Source organism: Eublepharis macularius, chromosome 2, assembly GCF_028583425.1.
Source record: "Eublepharis macularius isolate TG4126 chromosome 2, MPM_Emac_v1.0, whole genome shotgun sequence".
Taxonomy (NCBI): domain Eukaryota; kingdom Metazoa; phylum Chordata; class Lepidosauria; order Squamata; family Eublepharidae; genus Eublepharis; species Eublepharis macularius.
The window spans coordinates 211,338,924-211,355,301 of record NC_072791.1 but is presented as its reverse complement, the minus strand read 5'-3'; the positions used below and the strand labels follow the sequence as shown (position 1 = coordinate 211,355,301).

General features: G+C 41.7%; 1 protein-coding gene across 1 annotated transcript in view; it reads right to left on the bottom strand.

Moving 5' to 3' along the window:
• Positions 1-15,512, bottom strand: part of KANSL1L (KAT8 regulatory NSL complex subunit 1 like) — a 55,387-nt gene extending 39,875 nt beyond the window's left edge. The window contains exons 1-3 of the mRNA XM_054972871.1: positions 14,440-15,512; positions 6,065-6,206; positions 3,662-3,859 (exon numbers count right to left, since the gene is read on the bottom strand). Coding sequence (XP_054828846.1) covers positions 3,662-3,859; positions 6,065-6,206; positions 14,440-15,491 — 1,392 coding nt within the window. The 5' untranslated portion in view covers positions 15,492-15,512. The remainder of the gene's footprint in view (positions 1-3,661; positions 3,860-6,064; positions 6,207-14,439) is intronic.
• Between the last annotated feature and the right edge of the window lie 866 nt (positions 15,513-16,378).

The following is a 16,378-nucleotide window of genomic DNA, read 5'->3' as shown; positions in this document are numbered from 1 at the left end:
TTATTATATCGTATGTGTATTTTACTTTGGTTTTAATGTTTTTTAAGATGTGTTTTTTATTATGTATGTTTTTAATCTCTTAGCTGTCTTCATGGGTCTGATGAGGGGAGAAAGGCAGGTTATATATTCTGTAAATAAATGTAATTAATAAAAACCTTTACATAATTCTGTAAAAATTCAGAAAAAAGATGCTAGGACATGCAAGAAGCAAGATATAAGAAAACCTGTTTCATTTAACAGCAATAGTCATGTTACAAGATAAAATTGCGGTTGAGCACATTCTCTCTCTCTCTCTCAAAAACGTAATGGGCTAAACACAATTTACAGAGCAATCCCAAGTTGAGTTACACCCTTCTAAGCTGAGGAATGCACTGTTCATGTTTTCAGAAGAGATGCAAAAGAAAATGATGCTTTTAGTTAACAATTCAGCCTTTGCTTAAGTTTACAACTAGAAGCTACAGCTACACAATATTTTTGCTTGCATACTTAAGCATGCATTCAGTTGACCAAGTATTATTACCTCTGTTTCAGTAAAAATATACTGCATTCTTAATCTTTCTTTAAAAAGGTATTTATTGCACATAGATGTAGTTACAGCTGGTATAAAACACAGCATAGCACTGACATGTTAATAAGCAAAGCAAACCTCTTCCTTATTTAATGAACAAGAACTGCCTCTGGGTGTGTATAAAAAGATGCCCATAAAACTTGCATCCCAATTCTGTTCTCTTTAGCAGCAGCACAAACACGATCTTGCCGAGGAAAATGGGACAGAGACGTGCAGCCCTAAATTCCCCCCTATCAATTTTATAACACTGCCTTATAAATCCAGAGAAAAACCTCCTCCTTCTCTCGACTTCCCCAAATGTAGGGATTTCCCCAAATACTGGTTTGAGTGGAGTGAATCCTACCCCTATCCTACCACTCCACTGAGCAAAGTTTATTTATTTGTTAGGGATTTCCCCAAATACTGGTTTGAGTGGAGTGAATCCTACCCCTATCCTACCACTCCACTGAGCAAAGTTTATTTATTTGTTTTATTATTTCTTAATAAAATAATATTAAATATAAATACCCCACCTTTCCTTTTGGCCCAAGGAACCTTCCTCCAACTTAAGTGGCTCTTCTGTTGGATATTCATAAAAACGTATTTTGAATGCTAATATATCAATTTATTCAAGATTTAAGCACCAGCAAAATCATTGCCATTGAACAATGAACACAGAGAGAGTCCCCAATGAATGGAATACAAGGACGACTGAATAGCACACAAATTCATACAACGATGCCATTAAAAACAGAATCCCTTTGCCAGCCATTTAGGGGGATATAGCTCCATAGAAATATCAGAGAAAAAGAGATCGGGACCCGTATGTAGAATTCTCCTTCACCTCAAAGCTAGATGAACTGACTTGTGTGCCATATGATTACTTTTAACCTTAGTAAAGCCTTTATCATCCAGCACTTGATTTTCCAGAATGCTCAGTTAACTGGCATTGCACTGAGCGCATGCTCCTTCCTCTCAGCCACCGTACCCCTGCATCTTCAGACATGCATACAACCCACTCCTGCCCTTCTCCTATTTGCACTGGATAAATGGGACAGTCTCTGCATGAGAGAACCAATTAACACAAATCTGACAGAAGAAATCACAACATTCAGAAACCATTGCCGGGGGGCGGGGGGACACACGACATTTTAATCTCCCTGTACATACTGTTACAAATCTGAAACTTACTGAATTACGAATAAGCATCAAAGGAATACAGTGCAAAAGTACTGAATTAGAAGCTATCAAGAAATTAAAATCCACCCACCATCCTGGCTTTAAAAAAAAGACTTGAATTTCCTTCCTCCTTACAGTTCCTAATAAGTCTAGAGAGCCTACTTTTTAAAAACGTTAACCAGCTGTTTCTAACTAGTTTCATTATACTATGACCTTGTATTGGTATTAGTTAATTTTCTTAAACTTCAGCTTTCTACCTTGTTACTTTGTTTTATTTGTATCCCGAGAGAGGCTGAAATCTCTTACCTCTCTCATCACTACTCCTAATACATAACATGGCCCCATCTGTGAACACTTAAATCTATGGATCACGGCCACACTGGGAGAAGGGAGATTTTTCTTCAAACTTGGGGATGCTCCAGGTTTGCAGAAAAATCCTAAACATAAAAAAAGGGAAGAAGGTGTAACTCCCCCCCACAGTTGTCTGGACTTGTGCAGACAACTGTCTCCGCATCACCACTCTTCCTTGTCTTCCTTCTTCCACCGCTGTGGTGACAGCGCTGGACACAACAGCTGGGCAACGAGTAGAAGGAGCCTTCACCATAGACCTCCTGTCCCAACGCATCCCATATGCTGCTGACCTGCCTCCCTTCCCTGCCAAGGGCACTGGATGCAGGCAGGCAAGGGGGAGCAAGAGCCTCTGCCATTGATCCCCCAGTGAGAAAGATGGACTATAAATGACATAAATAAAAATAAAATAATAAAATAAATAACCAGGCTCCCTCCACCACTGAACAGGAGCTTCCACTGCCCCTCCACCAGTGATGACCCGTTGCATTCACCAGAACAGCTGCTGCCACTGTGGCATGATCTAGATGTCTGACCAGCTGGGTGAAGTGGGGGAGGGCATGTGGCCAGGTGGGCAGAGGGTAGGCAAGCTAAATTTCCCTCCTGAAAATCTTGCAGGTCCCCTTTTGAAACTACTAATTATGTTTCAGTTTATAACACAGATAAGTGTACACTAGAGATTTATGATGGGAATCACATCGAATATCTTTTTGCCTCAGCTCCTCCTTTCCCCCTCTTCTGTAATTGTCCCTGTCCCTATCTGAAGAACTGAGATCTAATATAATGAAAGCTCAGACTGAAATAAAAGTTAGTCTTCAGGGACCACTGGATTTTTGTTTAATTTTGCGACATGTGAACATGGCTGCCCCTCTGCAATCCTTCCTCTTCAGCCTACAGCAAGCTATTGGGAGCCAGCTACGCCACAGGGCTCCTGGGCAGCTGCCCCATTTGTCTGTCTGCTGCACAGACTGCTCCATAACTTGGGGGAGGTGCATGGGTGAGTCCCTGCTAGGAATACAGTCTGCTACCATGGCCCTCCCAATGGGGTGGGGTTTGATCACTGCAGACTCCTACAGGTAGGGGGCAGAGCAGAGCAATAAACCCAAATATCCAGCATAGTGGATTAACTGGCAACCTCCAATCTTCATGACTGGATAACAGAATTTCTACTCTCGCCCCGTGTAATCCGCCTTGAGTCTCAATGAGTAAGGCGGACTATAAATGGCATTACATAAACAAACTCATGGCAGTAATCATGAAGGTTATTTCATTTTATCCTGAGAACACCCAGCAAAGTATAGTGAGAAAGAGCCTCAACAGCCCCCAAGTAAGTTTCACAAGGAGGTATTTGAACCAGCTCTTCCCTTTGTACACAATATCACCATTACACATACTTAGGAAAACCACAGTAACATTTACTTTTTTGAAAGTGAACAAAACAGCAGCAGGTTCTCTCTATTGCAGTTTACGTTGACCTTGCTCGCAGAAATGAACATTATTTTTATATTGATGAATTAGTACTTATGTTACAAATGTAATGCAAGCTGTTTTCAAATTCCATTTAAAATCCCGTTCCCCCTTGAATACCTGTTTCTCTATGTTTTGGAGAAGCAGAGTTGGACTGCTTGGTGACATTTCAAAATCATTTTCTAGCCAAGCATCCTGCCTTTCAAGAGGGGCTTGAGAATTCCCTGTGGTGTGTAATAAAGCTTCTTCATCTGTCAATTGTGTTTGCTTCTTCAGGATGTCCTTTGGAGTTGGAAATTCTTCTAAGATCACCATCCCCTAGACAACAGCAACTGAACACAGTTAAAAACAACAAATTGACTTGCCTAAGTCAGCAACTTGCCTAAATCAACTGTAGTCCTCAGAGTATACTGCCTAAGCTTCCTGAAAAACTTTAATAAGCAACTAACAGTGATATCCTGAGCAGAGTTGCTCCAGTCTAAGACCACTGAAATCAATGGACTTAGACTGGAGTAACTCTGCTTAGGATTTTATTGTAAGAGCTCTAAGTGTAATTTGTGTGTAGACAACAGGTAAATAATGTCATCTAAATTATAGTGTGGCATTCATTTTTCACAAGAAACTAACAGTACTGTAACTGTCCAACCAAGTACCATAATATAGCATGCAATCTTTACCCTGGACATTTTATTTCAACCATATAATTTAATTACAGTGATATACATCCATGTTGCACAAACAACTATACTGATCAGGAGCAAGCTAAAGAATTGCACTCCCCCTTCCCCATCTCTCCCCTTTTGTGTTCAAATTCTCTAAATTTCCATTACCCATGGTTCAACATTATGTCCAGCAATGGTAAATGGGATTAAAGGTGTATCTAAGCCTATTTTGGATATCAGATTCTGACCATGATGGGGTGAAGAAAAAGAAGATCTCACAACCATCATCCAGTCACTGTATCTGGAGCTTTTTCTGTATGTTTCAAAAGCATATATTTTCTTTTTAATAGGAGTAAAACATCAGATCTACAAATAATTTAACACAAGTCCATTTGGAAACCGGCCTTCCACTCTACAGAGCATACACAATCTGGAATGATTTGGTTTTTCTATTCGTAGTGCAACTGGATGTATTTTATTTATATTTATGCATGTTTTTCTCTTTTGTATTATGGATTGATGTTGTGACCTGCCCTGAGCCAGCTTGCGGGAGGGTGGGATAAAAGTTCAATCAATCAAATCATTTTTTTTCATCTCAGACGGAACGAAAACTGCTCATTTCCGGTACACCTGGCCTGTATCCAAATGCTGTGAAAGCAACATTCTTATTTTGTTAATATGTAAATAGCATAAATTATTACTGGCTGGGATAACTGTTACTCAAACAAGACATCGTTATTAAAGCACTTACAAGCCAAATGAAATGTGATGGCGTGGTGGCCACGAGGGTGCCGCTACCATTTAAAAATGATGTTTAAAAACGTGAGGGCCAGCAGTGCAGCACTCTTGTTCCTTTCCACTCCTTTTCAAGTGCTGTGACAGCCACAAGTGCTGTGACAGCTTTTCAAGTGCTGTGACAGGGGCTTTTTGGCACTTGATAAGGTATGTGGGAGGGGACAATAGTACCTCAGCTTGTTGTGCTACATCTCCAGTCAGGACTGGGACTTTGTGGTATTTTTAAATCACTTTAAAATGCCAGCAGCATCCCTCTGGGGGCCATGAGTAAATCCCCATGTCTAGTTTGGCCCTATTGCATTAGCCATAAAAAGGACTGAAACCTTGAACCTAGGCCCATATCCCTCAGTGTAAAGTTCTCAAAAGTTCAAGATTTTACCACCTGAGAAACTGCATGCTGCCTTGACTCAGATTCTATTAGAAGAAAATTCTGTTTTTGATGGGCATTTTTCTGCCATGGCAAAAAGAAGCCACTGCAACTAGTCATGATCATCAGCCCACCAGTCAAATTATGTTGTTGTTGTTGTTTTACACTTCAGGAGATCCAAAGTCTCCCCCAAGATTTTAGGAAATTGGTCATGATAAGAGTTTGAAAAAAACTGCCCTATTTATTTGCTTGGTCAATACACTTACACCAGAGGCCTGCAGACAAGCATTTTGGACAATAAATAATGGATTCCACCTTTCTTCCGAGCAGTAAGGCATGTTATGCCAGGAGACAGTGACCTGTCCAGGGTTCCCCAGCAAACAAGTACTTTAGAACTTGTTCCCTACATTCAACCCCAGTAATCCAGGAATTCTACCTCACTATGTCTTGGAATAGTATCATACTTACCTTTGCAAATGTTAGATAATAAATTTTGTTTAGAAACCAGAAACCGTGGAATACAGGTAAAATATTGGGTTGGATCCAACCGGAACTTCCACTGGTGAGAAAGGGAGGAGTAAGTTCCCTTTGACCACTCAAAAGGCCATGCCAAGGACTTGCATTTGCAACCTGCATGTGGGAAGCTACACAGAATGAGAGCTGTAGTAAGGATCCCCTCCCCTTACTCAATGACAATACCTTAGTGGCACGGATCTGTCTATGAAGGTCAGTGAGTTGTTGAATTTTGTACTCTATCTCCGAAATCTGAGCTTGAAGCCATGTCCAACGGCAGCCAATTTTAGCTCTGTCCACCAGCCACTGCCAGTCAGATCTATAATTACTGGAAAGAAAACATAACTCTGATTAGCCAACAAAAAGATGGCACCCACCTTCACAAAGGCAACCTCAATATTCTACCTGGATACTGGTATTCAAGCAAATCTAGTATGGAACTCAGATGATTCATCAGTACCTCATCTATAAACAGCATATATGTTTCCCCTCTAAGTAATATACTCTACACTTGCCCCCAGTCAGTTGTAACAAGGTCCATTTTTTACTTCAAATAACTTAAAACAGAATCACTGGGATTAGTTAAAACTGGAGCATGTTAATGTCTTCTCTCTAGCATGACCAAAAATCTCTTTATCAATTCTTGTTAATCCTACCCAATCACAAGTCCCTAGCAATTCCCATTTTTAATGTGAAATCCAACAAGTAAAATGAAGACTACAAATACCTTGCTAAAAACACGGTATTCTTGTATAACTTGAGAAATGAGTAATGTTTAAGAGTGAACACTGCAATACAGACTGATGAAACGCAGAATATCCATCCAATAACATGTAAAAGAAAATGACAAGAGGGGAGCCACAAGAGCTCATGGGGGCATCTCATTCCCTCAGTATCATTTCCATTCCCTACACTATTCCCCCCACCCCACCCCTTGGCAGCCTCTGCCTGCATCCTTCTCTTCTTTCTACCCACTAGGGTTGCCATTTTCCAGGTGGGGACTGGAGATGTCCTCAAATTACAACTGATCTCCCGACTACAGGGAACAGTTCCCCTGGAGAAGAAGGCTGTTTTGGACAGTGGAATGTATCGCATTACAACCCGGTGAGGTCCCTCCCCTCCCGTACCACCACCTTCCCCAGGTAATGCCCCCAAATCTCCAGGAATTTCTCAACCCTGAGTTGGCAACCCTACCATCCACTCACCTTTTCCTGTGCTCTCCCCCTTTCAGCTTCTCTTTTTACTCTCCCTCTTCCCTATTTCCTTCCTTTTCTTCCATCTTTTTCAAACCACCCCTCCCCCAGACTGAAAGAGATAAACACTTGGAAGTCTTCAGTATACTGGTGCAGTTGTCTAACAACCCCCCAAAATGGCCACTGAGATCTTGGAAATGTGATCTCACAAAGTTTTTTTTGGGCATTAATTCCTTAAACCCATAGAGACTGCATTATAATGGGGGGGGGCACCCTCTTTCAAGATTTCAGATTTTTCTGTAAACTTGGGCCTTCCCACAGGTCCATAGAAAATTTTCCTATCTGCCCTCACCTCATTGTATGGATTTTTTCTTTCACACTCTAGGGCTTTGCTTAGAATTAGATGTAATGATTACACATTTGGAAAAGTATGTCAGGTAGCTATTTCATATCCATGGCATAAAAAAACATGTTAGTGGAGACATTCTTAACTGAACATCAAACACTATGAATAAAGATCTGGTAAATGGTGTGCCACATTACTGGTTAGAGATCATCTTGCTTTCAAAACATCTGGGTCTCTTCAAATAATTTATCTTGAGGGCGGGAAGGCCATTGCAAGCAAGCTTCAACAACAAACACTGTGACATATATAGAAAATAAACTGGCCTTATACAGGGAATTCTGAAACTCTACTTGCAAAACAGTTCATTAAAATTTAAGAAGTGAGGACTCCAGCCTAGAATTTGCTTTGTCACACACATTTCTGAAGATGCAAACTTCCACTAAGTTCAGCTCCTGTGGATTAAAATGACACACTAAAATAATGTAGTTTCTGCCTCTAACCGTTAAACAAAGGGATTCTTCATATCATAGGCTGCAAACTGCAACATGCTTCCTCACGGTTCCGTTTCTGCCTTTCTACTATAGCCTCCTAATGGTAACTGGATTCCAGCCCACGAGAAAAAAAATCCAATTGAAAATGCTGCACTGATAGATTATTTTTTTAAATAACTACTTGCAGAAAATAGTGAAGACTTGAAACTGCTACTGATGAAGGTTAAAGGAGAAAATGCCAAAGCAGGATTACAGCGGAACGTCAAGGAAACAAAAGTAATGATTACTGAGGAATTACACAATTTTAAGGCAGACAAAGAAGGAACTGAAATGGTTCATGATTTTCTATCCCTTGGCTCAATCATCAACCTAAAGGGAGACTGCACCCAAGAAACCAGGAGACTGAGACTCAAAACAGACGAGACAAAATACCTAGATTCAACTCGTGTTCTCTTACCTAAAGGTTTGTCGGGAAGTGTAGGCGTCCTTGCAGCTTAAAGTTTAGCATTTACAGAGCAGCAGGGAGAGAAGTGCAGGTGTCCTTGCAGCTTAAAGTTTAGCATTTACAGAGCAGCAGAGAGGAAAGTGCGGGGGGTCCTTGCAGCTTAAAGTCTCCCGGTACAGCCAGGTGTGCTCTGCAGGGCCAGGCCGGGTGAGGGGAAGGGAAAATGCTGTGATGCACCTTGAGATTGGGAGGAAAGGCGCCGCATGCCTGCACTTCCCTCCCTGCTGCTCTGTAAATGCTAAACTTTAAGCTGCAAGGACGCCTGCACTGTGAACTTTAAGCTGCAAGGACGCCTGCACTGTAAATGCTAAACTTTAAGCTGCAAGGACGCCTACACTTCCCGACAAACCTTTAGGTAAGAGAACACGAGTTGAATCTAGGTATTTTGTCTCGTTTGTTTCGGCTCTTAGATTTAGAAGATCCCTTAGGATAAGGAGGTCTCTCTGGGGACCAAGATCAAGATAATCCACACTATGGTATTCCCCACTACTATGTACGGATATAAAAGTTGGACATAAAGAGAGCTGACAAGAAGAAGGATGATTCATTTGAAATGTGGTGCTGGAGGAGAGTTTTACGGATACAATGGATGGCCAAAAAGACAAACATGTGGTTTCTAGATCAAATCAGGCCTGAATTCTCCCTAGAAGCTAAAATGACAAAACTGAGACTATTCTATTTTGGTCACATCATGAGAAGACAAGACTTAGTGGAAAATACATTAATGCTAGGAAAAGTGGAAGGCAGCAGGAAAAGAGGAAGACCCAAAAATGAGATGGCTCGACTCAGTGAAGGAAGCCACAGCCTCCCGTTTGCAAAATCTGGCTGTTAATGATAGAACGTTTTGGAGGTCTTTCATTCGTAGGGTTGCCGTAAGTCAGAAGGGACTTGATGGCAAATAACGCACACGCTTATAAACCATTCGTCTGCGTGTGTTTATGAGATACATCAATAAATCACACAGCCTCTTTGTGGCTTATCATCCAGAGGCAAAGAGAAAGAAAGTCACTAAGTCAAATCAACGGCAGTATTTTCAAAATGTCCCAGGGTTTGCAGCCACCAGAAGCAATCACTGCCCATGAAACCAGGAGTGCTTCCACTTCTGCAGCTTTCTATACAAACACATCAATATCGGTCATCTGCAGAACTGCAGCATGGGCTTCTGTTTACACCTTTATTATGTAATACAAACTGGACTTTTTTTTTTTGCCTGACTACCTTGTGCTTCCCACTTTCAATGGAGTTCGATGTGCAGACTCAGTTAAGAGCCATGGGGTTATACTGGATCCAGAACCACTGCTAAAAAGCAAACTAAGGCAGGTGCAAAAAAGGCTTTCTACAAACGCAGTCTACCCTGGAAGATGGTCCCCTACCTCAACAGGGCCCATCTTGCCTCGTGGATCCATGCCATGGTAACATCGAAACTTGACTACAGTAATGCATTGTACAAAGGTCTTCCTTCTAAGCTAACCTGGAGACTCTAGTTGATGCAGAATGCTGCAGCTCAGTTATTATTGGAAGCTAGGGGAGGAATGAATATTTCACCCACCCTGCAGTCACTGCACTGTGGCTACCTATCAGTTACCAGGCTTAATTCAAGGAATTGTCTATCATATACAAAACTCTTCATGGCGTTGGTCAGGCATATCTATGGGACTGCCTCTCTCTTTATGTTCCACCATGGCGGTTTCACTCATCTGAACAGGGCCTTCTGCAGGTGCCATCTTTCATCGTTTGTGGTGCCCTCCACCTTATGGAATGGCCTACTTACAGAGGTTAGGAAAACTCCCACGCTCCTGGCTTTCTGCAAACTATGCAAAACTGAATTATGCAAGAATGATTTTTATTCAGAAAGAACTATAGTGCAAGGAAGTAGTCTCAAAGAGATGCATTAGTAAAGGGATAAGGAGGACTATACATTTTACTACTGTTTACTGTCTTGCTGTAAGTATGATCCTACTGGGTAGTTTCTGTGTTAATATATCAGTCTTAGGACTGCTCGCATCACAGCCAGCCTCTCCAGGATACCGAGGTCAATGGTACTAAAAGCCACTTGAAAGGTCCAGAAGATTCCAAAGAGATGTACTCCGTCCCCATCGCCCTTCTGGCAAGGATCATCATTAAGGTGACCAAGGCCATTTCTCTCTGAAAACCAGGCTTAATCTGGATTGAGATCTCTCCCCTCCAAAACTGCCATCACCTGCTCAAGCAACCCTGCCCCAGAACTAGTCTTGCTGAACAAGGAGTCTAGGCAAGTGTTTGCCCATATGGCTCTAGCTGGACATTCAGTTCAGCACAGTTCTGTCCTTTACAGTGGAATAGTGAACTGGGGCTTCACAAACTGCATCTACTCCTCCAGCCTGTTCTACCTGCTCCATGCACCAGCTCAGGAGGGCAAGCTTCCTATGCATGTTGCTGGCCTGAAGAGCACCACGAGTCAACACATTTATGTGTTGTTGTACAACTGCTAAGTCAGTTGTTAGTAATCCAACCTTCAACCTTCCTGTTCATGATTTCAGAGACTTCTGAGGCAGGTTCCCTTCATCATGGGTTGGGGACTGCCCAGCTCAGGAACACTGTGTTAACTTTGGGTTGTACTGTTCCTAAGAACAGTGAAGTACAAGCTTGATGCAGTAGGTCCATGACCCTGGCTGAGCTGGGATATCTACCAGACTTTCCGATGTTGGGCTACAAGCATCTTTCAGTTTACTGTGCATTGATTTACCCTTTCTAACTCTGAAAGGAGCAGCACTAGTGATCTGGGAAGGGATTACTGAGAGACATGCTGGCCTGGTCGAAAGAAACCTTCTCAGCTAGTTTCTTTCTCTCCATGCTAAAGGAGAGGACGTGCAGATTGCTGTGTTGCAGCAGAGGTCTATGGCCAGCGGTCATTTCGTAGAAAAAGTGCTGGAGGAACTTATTAGCATATGCCACGCCTCTTGCCATCACCGGAAATGTGTCATTGGTATAACTGATTTGCATATGCCACACCCCCTGACATCACCTATTCTGGCCGTTTTGGACCCAATCCTGGCCATTCGGGCCCGAAATTGGGTCCCAAATGGCAAAAGGAGCTGAAAATGGCTGAAAAGGGGCACAAAATGGTCAGGATCGGGCCACTGCTGAGGGGAAGAGTGATCCACCACCTGTCAGAGGTCCGATCTGGGCTGTTTCGGCTCCAATCCAGGCCAAAACAGGCAGGGCCACCTGACATGTGACCTCTTTGGGGAACTGCTGGAACTGTGTTCCGGCGCGTTCCCCCTTGAAATGAGCCCTGTCTATGGCAGTATCTCCTTTAGTGCAGAAACAATTCTTTGGCCTGGGAGGGGTGAACAGCCCCAAAGTATGGGGTGAGAATAAACTTTGATATCATGATTAGTGGAGCTCAGCCCCTAAAATGTTTGGCTATGGAAAATATGGCTCCACGAGCTAGGAGTTTTTATAACGTTTTTAATGTTGCTGCCCCTCTGCTAAGAGAGGAATAAATAAATATCCACCCCTGGCCCAACCTTAAAACAAATTTAAAACAAGTTTAAAAACAAGTTAAGTTCAAGTTAAAATAAATTAGAAACAAATTATGAACAAATTAAAAACAGAGCAGGCTGTGAGTGAATTAAGATGCAACAAAGCAAAGTGAGGAAGGGTGGCTACAGCCCTGACATAGCAGACGCCATAACGCCTCATTCTTCATTAAGTGCAGCCCTTACTTAATCACACAACCTAAATTGCTCAGGGATTTTCCTTACTGTCGACAATTCTTACTGTCTATCTTCCTGAGCTATTATCTGCTCTAACCTGCGTTTTTTTTTTCTGGGAAAAGAGGTGGCAGAACTCTCAAGAGGGAAATGAGGAAGAAACATACGGGATTCTTTGAAATCATATTATTTTCAAGCACTATTGCTGAGTATTTTCAAGAGGTGCTGGAACTCCGTTCCCCCGCGTTCCCCCTGAAAAAAAGCCCTGGCTCTAACCAATTTTATCTGCTCTTCCGGAGAAAATCAAATTCAAAATAAACAGAAAGAACATGAAGGGCCTGGAAAATAATGAACTGGAGCACAAAACTCCCCCAAAGCTCTCTAAACTACACTTCATCACAATCACACCTAATGGGGGAGGGGGGGGGATGAGGGAGAAAGAAAGAAAATCAAAGAGAGAGACTTTGAAGGAACTTGTACCAAAGTTCCTCTCTTAGTAAATACGCAATACACTACAAACTCAAAATAAACTCAACTCAAAATCAAAAATAGAAATGTATAAAGCATATAAGCCTAGGGAAAAAAGGAGCAAAGAGGTTAACAGAGGTTAACAGAGAAGCTAACCAATGTTTATATACAGCCCTCCCACTTCTGATTAACAGGAGATGGGAGTGGAGAAAAACGTTATTGCTGTTGGATGGCTAATAAAAATAGGTTTAATGAGAGTATATCTAATATCTAAATGATATAGCTAATGATAGAGTAAATAAATAAATAAAGCAACAAAGCAACAAAGCGGAAATATAACACCCCCATAAAACTTAGGGGATAGAAAAGTGAAGGAAAAGAGGAAAAGGTAAAGAAAGAAGACAAATAGACTAAATAAAGTAAACTAGATGAGCTAGGCTAAATAAAATAATAAAAAACTAGATAAAATTACTAAAACAAAAACTCCTAGGAACGTAGCACTGCCGTAGGCGTCTGTAATCTCACACCAGACACCGGAAGTCCGAGTTTTTATAGCAATATCTTTTGTGTTTGTGCAGGCTTTTAAAAGGCTAGGCTGTATCTAGCAGGAGCAGAGTAATTTTAAACGGTTGTAAAATAAAGTACTATATAGAGCATACTGTCTGTACGCACTCAAAAGACAGCAGGAGATTCAAGTCAGTTACTTTCATCCAAATATAAAATCCGTGCAGTGTCGTTAGTGCATACGCCCCAATGGAACTTCCCCCACTTCTGATATATGTGCGAGTTGGTTAAGGGGCAGAGCCCTGCAAGGTTGTGTTTGTTAACTAGTGTGCATGAGCTCCCTTGTAGTGAAACCAGTCGCTCCCTCCCACCCCTGTATCTTGTTAACGAATGGATGTTGTTTTGAACACATCTGTCTCTGCTGTGTTAACCTGAGCGAGAAGAACCCTATTCCTGACTTGCATTCAATTGGGAACATCCTAATCTAAGAATATATTAAAGAAAGTTTTTAAAAAACTATTAATAGTAGTATCCTCATTTTTGAAGCAATTAACCAAACACTTGTTAAACGAACAGAGCATCTAATTTACCAGGAATGTCACTTCAAATTCTGAGTATTAGCAAACTCTGAAGCAAGGTACAATGGCAATTCATAGCAAGAAACTCATTATAGCCTCACATGCTGAAAACAAAGAACATAAATATCCTCAATGGTGTTGCAATTAAAATGTTGCAGTTAGGCACTATTTTCAGGGTCTTACAGCAACTCATATATTATTTGAGTATTTCATATCTCTTTATATACTGAAAAGGAAAGGCAAACTTATTCTTCTATTACACACCATGCCATACAGGTGAGACAAACAAAAGGGCCATTATTTTTTACCTTATTCCCTCCCCCAGTTCTTATTTCTTGAGAGGCATCTCAGTGCCAGTTTTTGTTGTATTTTACTTTATTAATCCAAAATGTGTTTTAAAGCTATTATTTTTGTATTTTATAAACTCAGTTATGCAGTGCATTTCTCCAATAAAAATTTGGTCTGAAGTGCTGCTTAAATATCACTTTGATGAATGTGTATTTAAGTATAAGAAGAGCACTGTAAATTCTGCCTTCCTCTATAATGAACATGTAAATAACTCAAATCCTGCCTAATTATGATCAACTTATCTCAGTGACTCTATCAACTGGGTAAAAGTGAGTTTAATAAAAAGCTCACAGATCCTGGCCTTACATTTCATTTATACTTTACAACTTCAATCTTGCAGGTACCCAAATTCCACTGATTTACTTGGAACTTTAGCACGTGTAACTGTGAGTAGGATTGCTGCTTAGAAACTTGGAAATTCTTTAACACTTACACTGCTACAGCTTTTCTGGAAATCTGCTCATCGTCCTCTTCACTGGAGCTGCTACAAGTGGCCTCAGAGTCCAAATCCTCTTCCACTTGAGACAGTAGTCCAGTGGCGGAGCATGCAAATACCTTAATTTCACTAGGGGTAACAGTGAAATCATGCCGTAGGTGTTTATTCACATTTGTCTTCAGAATATTGTTTTGTGTTTTGATTTCAGCATGCCTATGAAAACTGCCGTCCGATGTTCTGTTTGAATTATGAAAAGCTTTTATTCTCCGTAGCTGATGTCTAACAAAGCATTTCATCTGCTGGTCACAATGCTTGACAACATGTTTTGCCAAGAGTATCTGCAAATGTTTCTGAGTTCTTTTGGCACGGCTAAGCAAAACCTGCTGCTTGTTTACACACTGAAGTAAGCGAAAATTCAACTCCTGTTCTTTACTACTGGGACTGCAGTCCATTTTTGTTTCCAGGGTTTCGGGATGAAACTGATGGAATACATTTCCTTCTTTCATCTCAGTATTTACAAATAAAGCTTTATTTAAAAAGCCATTCTTCCCGTACCATTTACAGTTATGGAGCCGCCTTTCTTCTGCATGACTGGATCCGGTTATACATGGCTCCAATGGATCCCCCATTTCTGAAGAGTTCTGTGCCGTTGCCTCTACTAAAGTTTCCCCTTGGATCGGCTCCCTGGATTCTGAATTAATAAGCTGATGGAAGCATGTATTTGTGCTGTTACATAAAGGATTTCTCATCTTGTAACGATTTTGTTCTTCCAAGTTCCTCTGCATACGATGTTTATTGTATATGGGATATTGTTTAGAAGACTGGGAACCAAAGCACTTTAAATTAAAGAAATCGCCGTGGACGTTGGAGTGTGGCGTAGGAAACCCCAGCACTGAGTAAGTAATCTGTGCAACAGAATCCTCCTTTATCTTCTCTTTGATGGATTTGGTATTTCCCATGCCCAGCGTTTCATTGGACTCCATAGCTTTTGAAGAGGATAAACAGATACCAGGACCTTTCATTACTTTCTCTTGGAGAGCAGGTGTCATAGCTGCTCTCAGCAGTTTATACGAAACCTGCAAGAAAAACAAATAGCAACTGAGACTGTCATATTCCAGTTCCATTCCCAGAGTTCCATATAAGTATGAACGAATTTTAGATAATACAGTAATCGTATTGTTTTATATTGCTGGCTTTTGCTGTAATAAATTGGATTGGATTGGATAATACAGTGAAAGCTTTGTTATCCAGCACTTGATTATCCAGAATGCTCGGTTAACCAGCATCTCCCAGAAGGCAAGCTCTTCCCCTCATCCATCATATTCCTGCTTTTTTGGGTACACACAGGGCTTTTTTTCAGCAGGAACATGGTGGAACGGAGTTCCGGCACCTCTTAAAAATGCTCACATGGCCGGTGGCCCCTCCCTCTGATCTCCAGACAAAGCAGCGTGGAGGGCAATCTAAACTTCCCTCTGTCTGGCGATCAGGAGGCAGGGCCACCGGCCACGTGACCATTTTCACCAAGGGCGATTTAAACTTTAAAAAACTCCCCCCCCCCGTTCCAGCTGACCCAAAGTGACATCATTGTGCGGTCTTGAGTTCCGCCGCTGAGTTCTACCACCTCTTTTCCCAGAAAAAAAGCCCTGGGTACGCACATGCCCCACTCCCATCTCTACAGCCAGCTAGATGTCCTTGTCACTGCCAGCTGATATAATCCTTGGGTGCCTCTTTCCCTCTCAGCCTGCCCTAAGTTGTCAGGAGACAACTTCATCATGACTCCTGGGCTGCTGGCTCACTTACCTGCCTATTGTATAGGACGGCTGTGTGGCTCAGGAGAAAGGTTCCTGCCAGCCATAGGTGCTGTCATTGTGACATTTCCAATGGGATGGAGTCTGATGACTGAAGATTACTCTGGGTAGGGGGCAGGACAGAGCAA